The sequence below is a fragment of the Apus apus genome, chromosome 19, assembly GCF_020740795.1.
Source record: "Apus apus isolate bApuApu2 chromosome 19, bApuApu2.pri.cur, whole genome shotgun sequence".
NCBI classification, from domain to species: domain Eukaryota; kingdom Metazoa; phylum Chordata; class Aves; order Apodiformes; family Apodidae; genus Apus; species Apus apus.
This window is the reverse complement of record NC_067300.1, coordinates 6,948,242-6,969,081: the sequence shown is the minus strand read 5'-3', so window position 1 is coordinate 6,969,081 and position 20,840 is coordinate 6,948,242. Positions and strand designations below refer to the sequence as shown.

The 20,840-nt window shown below is 53.6% G+C and overlaps 1 protein-coding gene across 5 annotated transcripts; it reads right to left on the bottom strand.

The window, feature by feature from the left end:
- Positions 1–2,114: 2,114 nt before the first annotated feature.
- Positions 2,115–20,595, bottom strand: PLPP7 (phospholipid phosphatase 7 (inactive)). Of its 5 annotated transcripts, none has more exons than XM_051636766.1 (5): positions 20,451–20,595; positions 19,434–19,516; positions 16,232–16,307; positions 14,341–14,814; positions 2,115–2,946 (listed from the first exon to the last, which is right to left on the bottom strand). In XM_051636766.1, the coding sequence occupies exons 4-5, from the start codon at positions 14,789–14,791 to the stop codon at positions 2,582–2,584; spliced, it is 816 nt and encodes a 271-aa protein (XP_051492726.1). In that variant the 5' UTR covers positions 14,792–14,814; positions 16,232–16,307; positions 19,434–19,516; positions 20,451–20,595; the 3' UTR covers positions 2,115–2,581. The 5 variants fall into 5 exon arrangements, with proteins under 5 accessions (XP_051492726.1, XP_051492725.1, XP_051492727.1 ...); XM_051636765.1 differs by lacking the exon at positions 20,451–20,595 and adding an exon at positions 19,690–19,758; XM_051636767.1 differs by lacking the exons at positions 19,434–19,516; positions 20,451–20,595 and adding an exon at positions 17,303–17,545.
- Between the last annotated feature and the right edge of the window lie 245 nt (positions 20,596–20,840).

Here is a 20,840-nt window from a genome sequence, read left to right as displayed (position 1 = left end):
CAGCTGCGGGGTGCTGAGGGGAGAGGCTCCCAGGAGAAACCTTCTGTGGGAACCAGCCCTGTCCTGGGAATCCCAGCTTCCCCTGGTGAGTCACCCCAACTCACCTCTCCCTGCCCTCCTGCCTTGCTTTTGTGCTGGGATGAGACTGGCTCAGCTGATGTTACCCACCATGGCAGCTTCTCCAGGCCACACTCTCCTGACTACAGCAGCACAGACCAGGAGTGACTCCTCCAACACCATCCTGGATATGCCAGGAGAAGACAAAACACAAGTGCCAAGAGACCTGAACCCAGGGACATGGCTGTTGATGCATCCAGCCTGTTTGCAAAGGTTCATTAAAACCTAAAGCTACAAAGTGAGAGTCTTCCACCAAGCAGTCAGGGCAAAGTCCTGTCCTTCTCCCTGCCTCCTCAGGTACCCACCATCTCCAGCCACACAGGTGCATACACATGCCATCAGAGCTGCAGCAACGTGCCTCCATCCTTCCCAGGGGTGAGGATAGGCTCTGCCAAGTGTAAAATGCCTGGAAGAAAGAAAAAAAACACCACATCTCACTTCTTCAGACAAGCCTTTGTTGGAGAAGGAGGTTGGCAAAGAAAAACCCTGCTGGAGGCCAAGCCCAGCAGCACGTCTCTGCTCCCACCCACAGCACTGCTCCCTGCTTAGCTCCCACCACCCCCTGCTGCTGCACCAACCTGCCAGCCTGGGGGACAACCAGTAAGACCCTGAGCTTTCCCCTTCCCTGAACACACTCCGTGACAGCCCTTCCCAAGGGACCCTCCCACAGCTCATCCCCAAGAACCCTGTGGGAGGCTCCTCTTTAAAGGACATGGTGGTCTCCTTACCACGCACTTCTGCTCCAGCCTGGAGTTGGAGCACAGGAAGTCAGCAGCTCCCAGGGCTCGGCACTGACATCCCAGCTGGAGACGAGTGCCAGGGATAGATTTTCTGTTTAGCTTCTTTTCATATTCATTATCAAAGAGCAACAAATGTTAGCAGCTTGCAACAGTCATTAGCTGAGAGTCTTCTTCTCACCAGCAGCCCCTGTAGGAACAGGCTGCCCAGTGTGCAGGGAGAGATGAGAGCACAAGACCTGGCTGGTTGTTCCATGGCTTTGCAAGGCAGGTGCATTTTGCTCACTTGGGCTGGACAGGAGGACAGGAATGCTGGGATACCTTCATTCTGCAGGATGCATCCAACCAGGGAAGGTGCTGAGTCTGGTAATGTCCATCACCTGCCAAATAACAAACTCGCTTCTAAAGACAGAGAAACCACAGAGAACTGAAAGGTTCTGTGCAAAACATGGGATTTTCTTAGTTGTGAGGGGTGGTTGGTTTCAGAGACACTGCACTGAGCATGGCATCACCTGGGCAAAGATCAGACAGGTTTCAAGGTGGACACTTGTCAGTAAGGGAAGGTAATGACATCACCTCTGGGCACCACAATCTGTATTTGGAAATCTCAGACTGGTTCACAGGCATCAATTAACTCAGCTGTGCAATCAAGGAAGGTCAGAGGCACCCTCTTCATTTCACATGAGGTGAGGCACAGAGACAGTCAGCACTTCCCTCTGGGACGAGGCTGCAGGCTGGGCAGAGGCAGGGGTACAGGCAGGGCTGCCTCCTGCCCTCCAGCTCCCCAGCACTGCTGGGGTACCAGGAAGCAGTCAGTGCTGTAAAAGACTCACCTTGGAAACTCCCATCTGCAGCATCCTTTGGCAGAAATATAAAATCAGGGCCGTGGTGAGATGGAAAAAGACTCTTTGCATCTAGACCTGCTTTGCAAAGTCACCACCATCCAGCACATTGCCTATTTAATTACTCCCTCCTAGGATGGAAACTGGCAGCTTGTGTTTGTCCTTCCCAGACCAGCCCCCCCCCCCCTCACGGACCCTCAGAGATCAGATTTTTGAACTGCAGGTGAAAGGCCAGCTCCAGCATGTCACCTTCAGCATCCTGAGCACCCACTGAGGCCCACCCCACCCAGAGCAAACCACTTCAGTGATCACTTGTTCCCCCTCATCAGCAAGACCTGCTCCAAGTTGAACATGCATCTCAAAGCCAACACTGAACTGGCTTTTGTCCCTTCCCTCATGAGAAGAACCAAACAGGGCAGGAATTTTGTGATCATTTATTATCTCTGAAGCGCCAGCAGTGCCGTGACCTTGGGCAAGACGCAACTGCTGGGCTTACAAAAAGAAAAAGCACTGTGGCCAAAATCATTTAGCCTCAAAAAAAAAGTTACCAAAGGTGCTCTGGGGAAGCTCCCAGGTGCTGCCCGTGCTGAGGACACATCGAGGTGCTGATGTGAACCACCCAACCTAGGCAGACATATAGCTCCTTCCTCTCACCATAAAGCTTCGTTAGGTTGCTGTCCGAACACAGTCTGAGAATATGGCCACAACACAGGTATGGCCCTCAATTGCTAAAACCTCAATTTCAGGTGGGGAAGCAACATTTTAAAAAATGGCAACTACTCATGGAAGTTACAACTGCTTCCAACAAACATGTAGAAAAGACTGGGAGGGAGACTCTTTAAGTATCTGCTAGTTTCCAGGGGAAAGGCTTCACGTCCCTCCTGTTCACCAGATGGATATCAGCATCTGACACGTGTTAGAAGACATCCATATCAACTCCACCAGCCTGAACTGTAAGTAGCCAAAAACAAAGCCAGACAGGACATCTGTGATGTGGTGCCGTCCGATCATGACGCGGGAAAAGCCCACACAGAGGGCCCAGAGGACCAGCAGGATCCGGAGAGGGATGGCCAAGACCAGGTGGTTGAGGAAGAACTTGGAGAGCATGGCTGCTCGGCTGGCGTGCCCGGCTGGAAAGGCGTAGGTGTCCATGGTCAGGTAGTCCAACAAGCCAGGGTTGACGTCGTATGGGCCCTTCCTCTTGGCCAGCTTCTGCAAACCAGCCACAATCACGATGTCCAGGAGCAGGGCTACAAAAGGAGAGACAGGGAGGGAAAGGTCAGAGACAGGAGCAGAGTTGAGGACAGTTTTCAAGGCAGAATGTCAAGGGTTGCTGCTGTCTTTAAATAAAGGCTTGGGTGCAGTTCCAGCCAGGCATCCGTGGTTCAGCTGCATGCAACCCTCCTCATCCTCAGATCACCATCCAAATGTGAATTAACCCTCCCAGTTCACCTGTGGAGAAGGCAAGTACCATTATGACCATTTCCCAGATAAGAAACCGAATCCACAGGGGCAAGTGTGGGGAGGAAGAAAGAAACTGGCAAAGCTAAAATTAAAACTCTTTTGGCTCTCAAACCACCGAGCTGAGTGTCTCTCTTTCTGTCCTCCACCCCATGCTTTAGAAAACTCATGTAGCCTGGCCTGGAGTGGCTCTGTGCTGGGGTAACTGAGCATTTGGTGGATGGAGAGGTGCCCCACAGCACTTTCTAGTGTCATCCCTTGTCCTCTCCCAAGTCCACCACTGCCTTCCTGCCCAGACCCAGCCAGCAGGACCAGACCACACTGGGAGATTTCACTAAGAAAAGAGTGTTAAGAGACAACGAGCTAAGGGGAAAGCCATGCAATTAAGAAAAAGGGTTTCTAACACAGGTGTCAACACCAAATTGCCTTTTTTCCCTATCTGCTTCAGGAATGAACCCATCAGCACTTCTCTTCATCATCCTCCCCTTCATCCCACCCCTTTTCCCCAGCCGACAGCTCCTGTCATTTCTATTTCCTAGCATTGATTTTATTTTGCTTTAATCCCCTCATCTGCTTTTTCCCAGTCCTCCTAATTAGTCACAGTGCTAATTTCAGCTCCTTGCAGCAATGACAAGGAAATATATGTACCATCACGAGCACAACCTGCTCCTTCAGCAGGAACATGAGGGGCCTGGTTCCTGGGCCCAGATAAAGACCACTCCTTGAGAGCTGACACGGTTTCAGAAGGATGGATAGAGTGCAGCAGTGGGGATGGGAAATGAGACGGAACATCTTGGGAAGGAGCTGGTCTTTATCCTGGCCAACCTGTCTCCTTAGAGGAGGGCTATTTTGCTTCCCCATCTGCAGGGCATCTTGTGTGGGGATGGTGGATAGCAGGACCTCCCTGGACCTCCTGCCCACTAGGTCCTGCTTGAGCCACTCCTGAGCTCTCAGAGCTGTGGAAAAGAGATGGAGCAGAGGAAAAGGTGTGGGAGGTGATTTTCAGAGCTGCATTGCCCATTGGTCCCATCTCACCCTGGACAGGAGCTGGGAGAGAGCCAAAGCTCTGGGAATGCAATCTCAGGAGCCCAGACTCGTGCCTTCATTTCAGAGATGTTGCACCAGCGCTGCCAAGAGAAGACTCACCCAAGCTGCTCCTGCTGAAGTCAGCAGCTTATCAGATTGCTGAGGAGCCCAGCCAGGACTCAGGAGCCACTCTGGGCACCCCAAAGGATCCCCAGTGTCTCCCACAGAGTTCAACACACCCACCACAGACCACTGCCCACCAAACCCACCCGGAGATCAGCAGCACAAACATCAGGTGCTTCAGTGACGTGTGATGTTCATCATTGCCCACCACTATTTTGCACTTACAAGATATATATATTTTTTTTTTTCCTGGCCAAAGGTGATGTCAGGGCATGTTGTGCTCCTGGAGGTATTCAGAGCATGGAGAAAAAAGCCAAAGAGCTGCTTTAATAATTCTTTCATTCAGAAGATGAATAAAATGGGCCTTCAGTACTGCTAGGTTTGATTTCCATCAAGTGATGCACAGAAAGCCTCGTTTGCCCACATTTCAAGATCTGAGGGCATGACAGCATCAAACCCGGGGGTTCATTTGCTGTTGAAAGAAAGAAAGAGAAAAAAACCCAACCAACCAACCAACAAAACCCCAAAGATCCCTGGTGCTTTTTCTGTCACTTCCCCCTGCGCTTTCTGTTCCTTCCATGAAACGACTTCCTTATCAGCCAGCCCCAGCAGCCTGCCCTGCCCCAGCCCCCCCGGGGCACAGGGGGGTCCCCCCGCCCTCACCCAGCTCGGGGTCCCCCCAGAAGCTCCTGCCAAGCCCCGGGGAGCCACGCTCAGCTCTGCCCTGTCCTGCTGCTGCCGGCGCTGCCAGAGTGAATCAGCAGCAGCAGCAGCGCTGCCAACAACAGCCCTGCCAACAACAGCCCATCCTTCAGGAGCAGACACAGACGGTGCCGTCGCTCAGCAGCTCCGCTCCGGACCTTATTCCCTTGCAAATTCCTTGACCTACATACCCGCTCGGACTGCGGCTCGGTGGCTTCCCCTCTCTCTCTCACACACACACCCCTTTTTCTGTTTCAGCTCAATGCAAACCAAATCCTCCCTCCTCAGCTGGGCTCAGCCAAGGGGTTAATTTTCCCCTGGGCATCCCTTGGCGGGTCCAGCTGCAGGTGGGTGTTTCTGAACTGGGAAAGGCAGCCTGCTGGCTACCAGACTGGTTGCATCCCAAGCCCTTTGGCTTTGCAGCCACCTGCAAACCAGCACCTTGGGTCTGTCCCTTCCCCTGTCCCTCTGATGCAGAGACATGCAAATCCTGCAGGCCAGAACAACTGAAGGCTGGAGGAAACAGAGCCCCAGGAGAGACCACAGAAAGGAGCCTGCAGCTGATTTACCAGCCTGCACTGGCACAACAGACAGGGCTGTCAGAGGCATGGCAGAGCTGGCAGTGCCACCAGACCCAGGGCCCAGATGTGAGCAGTAGGAAATATTAATGTTAAGCATTTTTTATATATTTTTTTAACCATGCCTTTCCCCCAGACCCCCCAGATCCACACATTGGATTTACAACACAGGCAGCCTTGGATTTAAAATCCAGGTAGGACTGGATTTACAAGAGTAAATGAAGGTTTAGCCCTTGCCCATTGCTCCTTTCACATTTTTTTTTTTCTGAAAAAAGATCCAAAATTTCCCCTTTGAGGGAAACAAACCTTCAGATTTCTCCTGCAAAACCACCTGGTCACAAAAAGCTCAAGTAGCACCTGAAACTTCCTTCAAGCACAAAGCCAAAGAGCAAGTCTCCTCTGCCTGCGATAATTTTAGAATCAGAGATCACCTTGGTATTGTAAATAGCCAACATCTGGCATCAGATGCACAGTAAATGAGCTGAAAGTGAGCCCCCTGGGCAGGCATTTCATATCTATTAATAAGAACAGGAAAACAATTATCTGCCTTGCTCTGACCACCAAAGGGTAGGAGCCCATTAAGAGTGGGGGGGTGAGGGGAGAGGCGAGCAGGGCGTGAGAACCTGGAGCACGGCCACAGCCAACCCCCAGCCCTGCTGTTTAAGGGAAGGAGAAACAGCTGGGATGTCCCCTGTCACCATAAGGTCCTTGCTGCCCCAGCGCCCGAGGTGCCATCCCTGCTGCTGTGCCTTATGGAGCAGGGGGCTGCAAGAGGCTGGGGAGGGGGAGAGCACAGAGGGGACATCGCCTGCCCCAGGTCGGAGCCTCCAGTGTCTCCAGAGATGGAGGCAGATTCCAGCTGAGATGCTTCTGTAAACATGTTATCAAAAAACGCAGCTGGCAAACAACCTGGGTGCAGTGCTGGGGGCAAAGCAGGGGGGGAGGAAAAGAGGGAGAAAGCCGAAAAAAAAAAGCCCTTGGCCTCATCTGCTCCTGCAGCCACAATTCACATGACTTCACGGCCATGGGGCTGCTGGGATGAGACAAGGCAGCTCTCTGCAGCCCAGCCTGGGAGATTGGGATCAGAAAAGGAGCCACAAGCTGGACTCAACCTCCCAGTGCCAGAGCTGAGCACACGGGGAGAGGAGAAGGTGGAGGTAAACGCCCAGGAACGAAGAGTGAGCCCATTCGTGAGCTCAGGAGGCCCCAAGCGTGGGAGCAGATGTGCATGGGACACCCCCTCTGCCCAGCCCTAGCACCCCTTTAAAGCAGTAATAAGCTGGCAACAACTCATTGTCTGGGCTTCAGAGCCTGCAGCCTGCTCTGACCCAGGTGCCCCTGTGCTGGAGACCACACCAACCCCACTGAGATGACATGTGCTCCTCACCACAGCTACCCAGGCCACATCAAAGACCAAGGCTGGCTTTGAAGGTCCCATGCTTCCCAGATCACCCAGCCCCACTCAAAACTGAACCCTAGACAAGTATCACCATTCCCAGGAAACAGCTCCTTTTGCTCCACAGTGAGAATTAATACATTTTTTTTCCTTCCTTCTTTTTTTTTTTTTTTTATTTTACTCACATGCCCCATCCTACTGCTTCTGAATGGAACTTCCCAAATCTCCTGCAGGCATTAGACTCCCTGACCTGGAAAATGAGCTGTTTGTAGGCTTGACTAGTTGACATTAATGAAAGAGGCAGGTTTCAAAAGTCTCTTCACCCTCTCTCTGGTGGAGTCAGTGGCAGCTGGAAGAGCTTCACTCCTCTGGAAGTGAACTCCTCCATTTTCTTCCCCAAATGTGGCACTATTAGGTGTAAGAACTGACCAAAAAAAGGCACAGATGGCACAACACACTGAAGACCCAATGAGTCAGATGCTCCAGTGTTTTGGGGGGAGGTTATTTTTTGGCTGAAGAAGCAGCCGAGTGGGGTAAGTAGAGGTGGGAAAAAATGGTGGAAAGTAGCTTTGTGCAATTCATTAAAAAAAAACAAACAACAACTAAAAATAGACCTGCTACATGCTAGATGATTAGAAACAGCCCTGAGTGTGAACACAGGCTGCCTAGAGTTCTCCCCTTGGAAATCCTGTGCCCTTGGGAACTGGGCAATTTGTCTCTTGGCATCAATTCCCGAGCAGGGTCTGCACAGCCTGGGGAGGAGACACGGGCGAGAGGGGGAGAGCAGAGAGGAGCTTGTGCTGCTGGGGAAAGTGAGCTGAGCAGCTCTCAGGGTGGCTCAGCTGCCTCCCAGAAGGGCTCCAGCAGCTTGTAAAACCCCTGTAGGCTGTGGCAGAGGTGCAGGTAACATCAGTGCACCCCAGAATCACCTGCTGCAACACACACGAGCCCCATGACATCGTATAGGATGAGCCAGGGGAAGAAAACTGCCTTGGGCTGCTGACCAGGAGCATCTCCCAGCCCACAGATGTTGGGCTCCTTGCTTGGGCTGAGCACTACTTAGGTTTGTGTTTACACCCTGCTGCCTTCAATAAGGCAAATAATTTTAAAAAACCCAACTTGGGGCTGATTCTGTGGTGCTCAGAGGGCCTCTGACCATCACACCTCACGGTGCATGAGGCTCGGATCACGTATGTCTGTCATTTCTGTACAGACAGGACTGGAGGGCGAGACCAGAACTGTGTTCCAAGTGAAAACATGGAGATTTCTTCCCAGTGGAAGAAAAAGAGACAATTAATCTGATTCCTCTCTCCCACCCCCACCCTGCACCCAGCCTGGTGCAGAGCAGGATACCCAACGGGCCCCGCTGCTCCTCGCAGCGACTCATCTCTCTGCCCAACACTTCTCCACCTTCCTCTTCCCAACCACTGCACCAGTCACTCCGTGTTAGATGCAAACACACTCACCCATTTCTCGGGATCTCCCTTCAGGCCAGAGCCTGGCTCAGCTTCTCCAGCAAGGCTGGCTCTGCCCAAGTGAAACAGCTACTGTCCCCTTTGAGCTCTAGGCAAGGGCACTGGGAAGCTGTTCCCAGAGTGACAGACATAAGGATGACTCATTTCTCCTGTTTCTTCCCCCTCTTCCCATTTAACAACCCTCGCACTTCATTTCTCTTTCACTCTGCATTCAGGCTCTGGAACATTTCTCCTGCTCACTCTGCGTGAGGGCTGGGTCTCTGCTTGCTGCAGCTTCCCCAGGGGCTGCACAGGGCTGGCTGCAGGGCTCACAGCATCCTCAGCACCCAACAGCCAGACAGGACCTCAGCTCCTCCGTACTGACCAGTTCCAAGGGGCTGATCAGACCACGGATCTGATCGACACCCTTCGGAGATCCCTGGAAATACACACACCCCCCCCTCCCCGCCTGCTCCAGCCACAGCCAAGTGGGTCCCAGCCTGTCACTGAGTGTCCTTTATCCGAAGGGACACTGCAGAGTCGCCAGCCTGCCCTGCAGTGCACATTTGCTACCGAGGAAGCAGGCAGGGAAGGGGAGGGGCAGGGAAGCTGGGAGAGCCGGGCATCGCTGGCTGCTCAGAGATGCCTGAGCTCATCAGCTGCAGGGGGCTGAAGGCTGAGGACAGCACCCACCAAAGGTCCAGGGCCTTTAACACCGTATCCTGGACAACAAGAGGCAGATTAGCAGCCTGATGTGATGAAGATGGATATTTCATGCCAGGCTGGCCCTGTGTCTAGATGCTGGATGCAGGGAAAGGGCATCTGTGCTGGTCCCTCTCCCTGGCACCCACCATGGGTCACTCATGCTGGGTTACTTGACATTTAAACATTTCCACCACGCTGGGCAGATGTGCTGAGATCTCAGTGGTCACTGCCAGGGCTGAGAGGGGAGTGGGACAGGGTCTGTACCTCCTCCAGGTACCAGTTTTTCCAAGGAGGGGATGCAGGATGCAGCTCCCCAGCTGCTCTCCCCTCCCCTGCCGAAACCTCATCTGCCCCGTCTAGCTCAGAAGATCCCCAGCCTCACAGTGGGAAAACAAAAGGGGGAAAATAGACATGTCTGAGCCCAAATGACCCCTGGGGCTCTCAGCTTAGCCACGGCCTGATCCATCTGCCCTGCAACTCCCCAGCCTCTCTGCTGGGTCTGGGCTGCAGAGCTCTGAGGCTCAATGGGACAAGCGCCTCTGTGCTGCCCGGGAGTGCAGGCATTTCATCATCTTGGTGACCTTTACCAGCTGTACTATCTGGATTTTTGTCACCCAGACCACATGACAACACTTGAAGCACCTCCTTATTGTCAGAGCAGGGTCAGTGGGGCTCAAGGGGCCTGGTGGAGGCACTTCTTGCTCCCTTTCCTTCCTAACCCACCACTTTCCTCCCAGTTTGGTCTTGCTGGGAAGCTGCCAGGGTGGGACTGCAGAGTCTTGGCCATATATATGTATTTATAAATAAATATATATATTTAAAATAAATGTATATATGGCTTGGGATAAAGTCACAGCTCTGCAGGGGACTGTGCCTCAGAATATCATGGCTTGGTTCCCAGTCAGACTAAAGCTAGGTCAGTACTCAGGGACAAGGCTGGAGAGAGCAAGAACTGCCTTCCTGCTGACCTTCAGGAGTGCAGAAGTGACCCTGGGCACCCCTCCTCTTCTCCTCCTGTGTCAAGCCACCCACCCTTCTCCTGCCATGCTGCTCCCAACGCTATATCCCCACCCCATGGCCCTGCTTTACTTGCTGGCCATAAATGCTTAGTGACAGCCCCAAAGAACCAGCCCACCCCTCAGAAGCAGGATGCAGAGCCAGCTGGTGATGCGTGAGGACTGGGACCTGTGTCACAGAGACAGCAGCTGGACACAGGGGACACAACAGGCAAACAGAAGACCAGGGCTTGCTTTCTCTTCCTCTAAATCCCTGTTTTAGGAAACCATGACCAAACCAGAACTGGTTAATGGTTGGTATTTCAAACCAAGCACAAATAAATATTTTATGTGCAGGGGTTAAGCAAGCAGGTATCCCCTGACAGCAAAGGCACATGGCTGGACTGCAGATTACTACACACGGTGGTGACTTAGCTCTAAACACAATAGGTGGACTTCACCACAGCAACCAGTTGGGGTAGATGATCATATTCCATCCCCACCACACCAAGAAGGTGCCTGAACCTGAAAAACCATCAGTCTCATGAGATCAACCCGTTCAGCTTAATAAACAGGAGATGAAGAAATGACTTGAGGACTATTCAAAATATTGAAAGGCAGAAGAGATGTTGGCTAAAAGAGCTGAAGAGACAAGGGTGAGTGAGTGGAATGGAGGGAAGAGGAGAGTCAATCTAAAAGCACAGGGCTGATGAGAATATCTACCACTGCAGTAATATAGAAATGGTTTTGACAAGTTCACCCTCCCTTCTAATTGTACATCAAATTGAGTGTTTGGGTTTTTTCCCTTAACAAATTGAACAGGAATAAATTAAGGGATGTGCTACAGCCTGTATTTTGCCGTGGGTAAGATCAATGATCCAAATGTTCTTTGCTGGCTTTGCAGTCAATGAATCACTAAATTTGGAGTCATATCCTCACCAGATGGATCAGAACCAGAAACTGAGGGACTGCGTCCCCCAGGGTTTAACGGATTTTCTCTCTGGTTCTGGAGCAGACCCGGGAATTTTAGTGACAGTTTTATATCTGTTTTCCCCCCAAAAGCCCAAATTGCAGAGTTCAAATGGTTTCCTAAGCATCTTAGTTTTCATTTTCATTCCTTGTGATTGCAGAGAAAACCTTGAACAGTCCTGAAAGTTCCAACAGCAGCAGATGAATAAAATTAACTCTAAAGTTGGGAGGGTTTCCCAAGTTATGATTCTCCTCTCATTTGGATGGGGGGGAGGGGGGGGTTGTGCAGAATTTCTTCCTGGCTCCTCAACAGCCAGGGCTGGAAATGCTGAGAGAGTCTTCCTGAAAGCACATTCTGGCAGAGGAATTTTTACAGTGGGCACAGATATCTGATTTCTTCCATCTTTTCAGTAACAGGCTGTGAGTGTGCTCCTCTGGCTGTTTGGCATTTGCTGGAAGAGATTACGATGAGGAGAATCAATAAATTCCATCACAGATGATAAACATGGAGGGAGAACATGGCTTGGGGTTGCTAATCAACATCTGCACTCAGGATGGATGGAGCATCCCAGGGTCAGGCCCCCTCACCTGAAATGCTCCTGTGTCTGTTGGCAAAGCTCCTGCCAAGAGCTCCTTGGGCACAAGTGCCCCCCCCTCCATCTGCAGTGGTGCTTCTGCCAGGTTCCTGGTCCCATTTCAGCAGTCTCCTGTCTCCTTGCCTTGAAAACCTGATTGCAAATCCTAAACAAGTGCTCTATGATGGGCTGGCTCCCTGCCCAGAGACTGCATCAGAAATGCTGCTTGATGGATCAAAGTCTCAGCAAGCTGGGGGGGGAAGGGAGGAGAGCCAGGGGAGGGAAGGAAGGGGTACTGTAGACAACCCCAACTTCCCTGCTTCCTCTTTCCAGGAGACGAGGGAAGCACTAGCAGGTTCCTTTCCCTTTGACCTGTCCCTATCCAGGAGGACTTTACACCACATCCTGATGGTTCTGAACCACAGGAATCCAGCAGCAAGAGGGACCAAGGATGCCAGATGCAGCAACTGTGCCATGCCCTTCCTGTCTGCACAAGACCCCAGTTCTCATGGGATCTGTCTAGGTGCACCAGCCCCCTGCACCCCAGCCAGGCTCCCTCCTCCATCAGCAATGCAGCTGTTACAGCAGCAGCTACTTGGATATTCGAGTTCCTGACTGCAATCTTAAATATCAAACCAAGGCCACATTCCCAGCAGAGACCTGCTCTGTGGGAATGTGAGTCCTGCTCACAAGGGAAGATCTCACAAGCAGAGATCTGCTCTGTGGGAACAAGTCCTGCTGAGCAAGCTCTCACAAGAGAGGCTCAGGGCACCTTGTTCAGTCCCACCGGTCAGTGTTGTCTACTTGGAGGACAAAGTGGAGCTCTTTGGAAGCTGCCAGACCTATGGAGCTGACAAGTCACATTGTGAACTAGACCTTCACACTATTTAACTACTTTCTTTCTTGGCAGGCAGAGAAGAAGGGTGAGAGCAGTGCATCTAGGCAGGGAAGCAAGATATCAGCAACCCCTTGAGTTCTCCCCAGGCAGGACACTTGGGCTCAGGAGACCTGGAGGTGCAGGCAGTGGTGCAGGGCCGAGCACCCCCAGCAACCACCAGGTAGTAAAAGTTCCAACATGACCTGAAGGTGGCTTTGCCTTTGGCCTCCTCAGATGGCAACAGAAGTGCAAGAAAACCTTTCTTGTTTCTGAGCTGAAGGTGGCATTAGCTCTTTATAAAAATCTCAAATATTTTGGATTCAAAGAGGTCGTTTTTCAGGCTTGGGTCAAGAGGCACCTGGAAGCTGTGCTGGTTGATGTTAGTCACCTCCTGTTTCATCCTTGTGCCCTTTTAAACAGTGTGAGGTTGATCTGGTGCCCCGAGGAGCTCCTGGAAGAACTGCTGACGTTGGCTGGCTCTGCATCACGCCGATCTATTCTGGCTTCTTCCCCACCACGGCCTCCCTTCATGGGATGTCACAGCACGAGGACAGTCTCTTTCAGAGGCAGAGGTGAGAAAAGGCAGCTACCACTGTGCTTTTCAAGCTCGTTCAGTGCAACCTTTGCCCTCAGCAATGGATGAGCTTGTGGAAAAAACAACCCTGGGCCACGTTGAAAAGCCCACATCACGTTGCAGTTGGCACCTGCAGACAGGACGTCCCTTTCCTGAGGTGCCTCTGCAATAAAATGTCCCTCTGTCCTCTCAAAAGGCTCCCTGAGAAGCAAAGGCCTAAATCCAATGTTTTTGATTTCTCGTCCCAACCCAAAGCAGGAGCTCTAACCGCTGGTTTTTAACGCTCAGGCTGATCCCAGCCAGGTGAGCTGCTAATTAGTCAAAAAGGAACATACAGTAACAGGTCCCCGTGCCCAAGGTAGAAGAAAAAGGAAAGCAAGGTCCTCAGGTGGACATGGTGGGTTGGGGTCAGGATCTAAGGCAAGTCACACCTAGGGCTCAGCCTGGTCCCTGGTGGGACATGACTCCACCTGGGCAGGATGGGCCCTGCTCAACTGAGAAGGCAACTCCTTCAAAACATCCCAGCCTCCAGAAACAAGGACACTGACCACTGCACAGGAAAGGACTGGCAGGAGAGACAGAAAGATCCCAGCCTGTCTGTATGGCCTCTGGGTCAAATTAGCACATGGAAATGGGGACAGCAGCAAGAAAGGTCCTCATGGGAAGGAGGATGTGAGATCAAGCCATGGCAGGGAAGGAGACAGGACTCTATCACGCGGTGGCTGAGCCATGGAGCCAGGGCCTGTTCCAGGAGGCAGCAAGGGGATGGAAAGCATTTCTTCTCAAGGAATCGATCCAGGTATCAAAGACTAAAATCTTTCTGCTTTCCCCTCCTATCAAACCACCACAGCAGATGACCATAGATCAAATAAAAGACCTTACTGCTGGTATCCACCTGCACATCACAGACACTTCCTTGGCTTGATCACACAACCTTGCCCCACACAAGACCAGGGACCTGCTCCTGCTCCGTGGGTGTCACCAGCTACCAGGATTACTCCATCCCCCTTAAGACAACTTTTGCTACATCCACCACCCATGGTACCCAGGACCAGGATGGCTGGTAAGTGCAGCATTCACCCTAAAGGTCACTCCCCGCTTCCTGCCCACATCCGTGGCTGGGAGCAGCCAGAGGAGGAGTCTTGGTACCACTGTCCCTTGTGACCAAGGGCTGGGCTTTCCCGACAGGAAGGAAGGTTTGCCACTCACCTAGCAGCAGGTTCATGAGGACCTCCTGGCCTGCCAGCGTGCTGCTCTTCACCAGGCAGATGAGGGTACCCGCAATCCAGGGGATCCCGTGCCCCGTTATCCCCAGGAGGTTGATCATGGAGCGGGCACCACCCCAGGAGGAGGCCGTGTTGGCACAGACTCCCAGCCTCTTGGACATGCAGATATCGATGGCCAGCAGGGAGTTGAAGGCGATCCCCTTGAAGGAAGGGTTGAGCTGCATGCAGTCCTCTTCGGGCAGCTGCTGCGACTGCCTCCGCTCCTTGGGGTTGCTGGTCTGGGGACCTGCAGCCCCGGCCTGGCTGCTCTGCTTTCTGCCAGAGCTCCTGCTCTCCTGGTTCCCCTTCAAGGGCTGATTCAGGGAGAGGAACTCGGCCCTGTTGAGGACATTGTTCCTGTCTCTTGCTCTGGACCGTGGCTGGGATGCTGGCATTGCAGTCTCTAGTGCAACCTGCTCTGCAAACACCGGGAAGGAGAGAAATCCCTCTTCTCCCTGCAGAAAGCTTCCCCCACTCCCACCCTCACGAGCTGTGAATTTGGGAAGCTACAAAGGTTCCCCTCGGTTGCTGTTGCCCCCAGCACAGGCTGCAGCTGTTAAATATAGAGTAAGGAATGCACATGGCTGTTTACTTCGTGGGCCTAGCAAGCTTGGAAAGAAAATTAATGCCAGGCTTGGCAGCCACTCCAGTGCCAGGGAAAAAGGTTAAGCAGCCAATAGATTGGAAGAAGAGGAGGGAGAAGCTTCATGCCAAAGGTTGGTTGTTTCTGGCCTGGTCTATTTAAATCTTCCAATTGCTTATTCCCCTGGGCTGCAAGGGAAACTGGGAAATGTAGTTTTTTTCTACTGCAATTCACATTTCAATATCCGAGAGTCAGAGCTGGAGGAGATCACAACATCTCCCCCCTCCCCAGAGCCACCAGCATTGCCCTTAGGGTGGGCTGTGCCTCCTGGGGCTTTGTGAGCTCCGAGACTGGGCATCACTCAGGGGCTTCACCCCATAAGGGGCTTTCCCTAGGTAGCTTCTCAATTTATCTGTCCTGCCAACATCTCACCCCCTGCGAGGACACCCTAAACACCACCTTCCTCTCCCTGGCACGGATACCTTCCCAACACCACCACCCCAGCCCCTCTCCCCGCTCAGGCTGCAGCCACGTCCATCACTCACCTCGTCCCCAGACCCAAGGAGAAGCAGCACCTGCCTCCTGATTAAAAGCGACACCGCTAATGAGTTCCCATCCCCCTGCCCCCAGCGCCGAGCCTGGCCTTGATACCGCCTTCCTGCCGTGTCATCCAGCATCACGGATCCCACGCTGAGCAGGTGACAGGAGGTGTCCATGTCCCAGAGCTGCAGATGCCACCAGCAGCACAGGTACCGGCCCCAGGGGAGCGGGGCATGGCAGGGTGGGGAGGAGGAAGGTTTCCCACAGCATGGGCTGGATGCTGCGGGCTCATTTCAGGCCCTGTGGTGTCCTCCTGCAGAGGACAGGAATGACCTGCTCTCCCTCCTGCCATGGCACCTTGTGCTCCATCACTTTGTCCATGCACAGCCTGCCAGCTCCCCGCTGCAGCTGGGGGGAACCCCCCTGAGACATCTCCCACCAGCGTGGGTGACCCCTGAGAACATCCTGGCCGCGCTCGCAGCTCCAGTTTACAGGTCTGAATGATCTTGCTACAGTCCTTGAACCACAGCTGCGTGGATCTCAGCCTCAAGCACCACTGGGAGAGACAGCCCATCTCACAGAATTGTCACGGTTGGAAAAGACCTCTGAGATCACCGAGTCCAACCATCTCAGCTCCTCCTGCCTGAAGGACAGCTGCCCACTGCAGCAACCACCTGAGCCAGAGCCACCCCAGCTGCCATCCCTGACTTACCTTCCCTGTCACAGCTCCACACTGCCCACACACTCAAGGAACAGGATTACTCCTAAGCAAACAGGCTGGAAATCCCCTGTGGGCAGAGAAGTGGAGAAAATGAATATTGCACCGAGGAGCAGAACAGGCACGTCTCTTGGGGCCAGTGACATTTGCCTACACAATGTGCAGTTGCAGAGGTCAGTACTTGCACAGGTCTATCCCCTGGGAATCAGGCAGCTGGGTATCTTTAAAAGTCTTGTCCAAAATGCACCGGGGGGCTCAAGTGCTGAATGAAAGGTGTTTCTTGGCTTTCTAAGATACTAAGAAAATATGTGCACTTTCTTCACGCTTTTTATCCCTAGTTCTCAAAATCCTCTTGATGAACTATGCATCCAGCCTGTGCCCGGCTGGCAGGCTGCCCAGAGGTGAGGGCAATGCTGGGCCAAGCAAGTGCCAGAGGTCCTGAGGAGCCCTCACCTCTGGGCTCTGCTCATTATTTCCCCCTGTTATGAACCACAGGAAAATAATACAGCTCAATTTCCTTCTGAATCCCACCTCCCAGGAGCCCGCCCCTTGCCTGCGATGATGATCTTACCCAGAGGAAGATCTTGTTCCCCTCCTCAGCCACCCTTTCCCAGCCCAAAAGCCACAGGACCGTTCTGCTCAGGGACCATTTGGGGCTGCAGCAGCCCCAGGAGCAGGCAGAGACGCTGCCACGTCACTGACACCCCCCAGCTCCTGTCCCATCACCAGCATTCTCAGGCTCTCAGGGAAGTCAGCACCCCGTCCCTATCTGCCTGCCCTCATCCTGCTGCCTGCCTCCGAGGCATGTGGAAGATCACAGCCCACCTGCCATCACTGGGAGATAACTGGTGTCACTGCTTTCACTTGGCTGTAGCCATCACCCCCCACTGCATGGCCTCCTTGCTTCTCCTGCTGCTGGGGGGGGCTCCCTTGCAAGCACTGGGGAGCAGAGGGTTAAATTGGCCAGGAGCCTGCAGAAACAGGGAAACTCATCTCTCCTGGCCAAGGATGCTGAGCTATTACCGAGCATGTTCCTCTGGAGCTGTCACTGCAGGAAAAAAATACCTTGGAAGCCTTGGGAGTTAATTGAATCTGGTGCCTGGCTCTTCTGCTAACGCCGTTGGGGGGGAATTTCTCTGCCTTACAGAGAGAGCTGCTCCAGTGGGAATCCAGCCTTGCACAGTCCTCAGCAGGAAGGGATGGAGGAGGAAGGGCAGCATGGGATGGGTGCAGGGGTAGCAAACCCCTGTCAAACATGCAGCAGGAAACAATTTGGTCTCTCCTGCAGCCAGGCTGGCTGCCACTGCTGATCCCAGCTGGAGAAACTGAGCTGAAGGAGGAAAGGTCCCCTGTCCCTGTGCTGGGACCGTGCTGAGCACTGTCCTGCTGCACCCATGGAGGAGGGGACACAGTCAGAGAGACATGCTCAGCTCACAGAACAGCCACAAACCCAGGGGGTTATAAATAACCCTGCTAAACCTGTAGACAGGCTCCCTGGTCCAGCAGGGCTATTCCAGGCCTGACACCCAATCCATACGGGTCACTGGGTGCCTCAGAGAATGCCCAGACAAACCCAGACAGAGAAATCCTGCACGTTGCACGCACCACGTCCGCTCGCCCGGCTGAGCCCCCTCCTGCCTGCCCACCCTCCCTGCATGGGGTGCTGCAGACCCTGGGGCTGGGGGCTGCTGGCCACAATGCCCCCCGTAGCCACAGCCGTGCAGGGTGTCAGTGGCCAGCACAGCCATGCAGACCACGCTGGAGACATGGGTGGCATGGAAGGGACAGTCATGTCCCCTTCTGTGCAATTCTCTGGCAGCTTTGGTGCCCCCAGCCCCCTGCAGCAGCTGGCTGAGCAGCAGCACTTGCAGACAAAGTGCTGACAAGCAAACCTGTGGCATTCCGGGGTGGAATTCTTCTAGTGGACAGATAAGAAAGCTTGGCCCAAATAAAAGACAATATTTTGCAGTATTTTCATGCAGCCAGGCCCATCAGCACAGCACAGCATAGCTGGTTTTACTTGCTGCTGCTGAGGTGGTGAAGGGGAGATCCTGTCATTCTGTAAACCTGGGAAACATCTGGAAGGACATGAGGGCCCAGGAACAGAGCATGGCTGTGTTACAAGGCACGGGCAAGGGCATCAAATGAGCAGCAAAAGGAAACACATGGCATCACCAGACACTCCTGATTCTCTCTTGTCACAGCTTGGCCTCACATCTCCAGCCACCCCACCAGTGAGCACCATGCTCTTGGGCACAGGAACAGTTCTGTGCAGCCATGCTGGGGTGGAGTGTGCTAATGCTCTGATCACTGACAGCACAGCCATGGAAACAGGCACGACCAAAACCCAAAGAAAACTCCAGCTGAAGATGAAAAGCTGATTTAATTAGAATGAGATAATGCAATTTCCTAGTTGACCAGAACACCAGAGAGAGCCAAGTTGAAGCGAGACCTGGCTGAAGCTTCAGTGAAATGAGTCTCACAATATGCAGTTTCACCAGATCCATAATGCTCTGAGAAACTGTGACAAGCTTGTTTGAAAAGTGTGAAAGTGCCTTGGAAATGTCAAGGGATTTCAGCACCTTCTGGAGGCTGCTGAAGCAACTGGATATTTCATTTGGAGATGCTCATTTCGTTTTTCTTGTACTACGTGATAGTAAGTTGCTTGCTTGGAACTTGAACGTGTTCTTAGTTTCTCTGTCTGTTGCAGGGCTAGTGACTGTAATTGTGCCCTTCACAGAGAGCAGGAAGTTTAAAATAAATACTTAGCCAGTGCTTTGAGAAACGCGCGGAAGCAAAACATAACAATATACTGTGTTTTTTTCCCAACCTTTGCCAAGAGGGTGGAATGGAGCAGATCTGCCTTCCCTTTTCTGTGGCATTCACTTGTCAGGATCACCCAGTAGCTCCGGTCTCTCCCTCCTGCTGCAGGGCAGAGAGCAAGTGCAGGGTGTTGAAAAACACCAGGCACTGCAGGAGCTCATCAGGCCTGCTGGGAGTGCAGGGTGGGAAGGCCTAAAAGGCATTGCCTTAGCTCTGTGCTGCTGCACTGGAAAGCAATTTTTACCTCTCAGTGCCCCAGGTTTCCTATTTAGAATTTGTTTTCCTCCTAGTCAGGGAGGACACACACCCAGAGCTCTGTGGAACACTCACTGCACAGCAGCTATTGCTCAGAAGCTGGATACACACAACTCACCGTGGTGCTCAGCTCTCCAAATCCAGATCCTCAGAGGAATGATGCTCAGCAGGACCAGCCAGCAGCTGTACCCCTAAACCTGCCTGTAAGAGAAGTTTACAACTGTTACACCTTTCCCACAGGCCACAGACACTTCTCACTCTATTCCAGCTACTCCTGAGTCCCTTGGCTGCTCTGGAGAGCTTTGCATTTCTACTTGCTTAAACCCCAGCCCATCCAGCCTAGGGCTACAGGGTTTGCAAGGAGGGAGACCCACCCCTTTAATCAAATCTGCTACCCAAGCTCCAGCCGGGAGAAGAAAATCTTAATCTGAAAAACCTAGAGAAAATAACACTGCAGTGAAACTAAAAAAATAAAATAAAATAAATAGAAGGAAAAAAAGACGTTTCGCAAAAAGAAAAAAAAAAGAGAAACCAAACCACCAGCAGCACCACAAACCGACAAACTACATTACCCACAATTCACGGACATGTGGGAGGAAATGCTGGTTTTGCAAAGGAGGTTTTTTGCTTCAACAGCTGCAGCTTGAAAGCGAAATCCAGGGGGAGGGATGGGAGCGGGCGAGGGAGGGAGGCAGGGCCGGGGGGGCTGAGCCCCTGCCCGGACCCGCTGTCATGGGGGGTCCCTGCCCGGGCAGCCGGAGGCAGCGCCCGGGGGTCAGAGCGAAGCGAGGAGCGAGTTTCTGCAAAGTTTGACCCGGTTGCCTTTCGGATGCTGCTGCTGCTGCTGCTGCGGCGAGCGGAGCGGGAGCCCCCCCGCACCCCCCGGCCCCAGCGGCCGGGCTGACACCCGGGGAGCGGCCCCGGCTGCGCGAATGTGTTGCGAGAGAGGAAGGTTGTGGCTGCCGGGAGGCGGAGGCACCGACCCTGCTGCTCTGGGCTCCCCGGGCATCTAGCGAGGAGGCGAAGGAGAGGCAGAGAAAAAGAGAGAAAAAAAAAACCAAACCAAAACACCCAGCGAGAGAAGGAGCCTCCCCCCCCCCCCTCACCCCCCCCTTCCTTCCCTTCCCCCCCGCACCTCGCCCCCGCACTCAAGGGGAGCCCGGCGCGGTGCGCGGCGGCCGGGGCTGGGTGCGGGATGCTGTGACACCCGCAACACCGCGGGGCCCAGGCGTGTGCGGGGCAGCCCCCGCCGCCCGCCCACGAGCCCCGCAGGGTGACCCGCAGCCGGCGGCAGAGGAAGGTCGGACACCCCAGCGGAGGGAAACCCGCTCGCCGAGGAGGAGGAGGAAGGAGGAGGAGGAGGAGGAGGAGGAAGGGGAGCGGCGGGGCCGGCGCCCCCCGGGCCGGTGCGTGGCGCTGGGATGGCAGGGGCGGCGGTTCCGCGGCGCTGAGCGGGCGCGGAGCGGCGCGGCCCCGGCGGAGGCTCCGGTTGCCGCCGCCTCCCGCCCCTGCGCAGCCCCGGGAG

What these genes read in the sequence shown, in the direction of transcription:
- PLPP7 (XM_051636766.1), bottom strand. Translation starts at nt 14,791, where the DNA reads ATGCCAGCATCCCAGCCACGGTCCAGAGCAAGAGACAGGAACAATGTC. An exon ending in CCTCATGAACCTGCTGCTAG is followed by an intron (nt 2,947 to 14,340) that starts GTGAGTGGCAAA and finishes CTCCTTTTGTAG; the next exon opens with CCCTGCTCCTGGACATCGTG.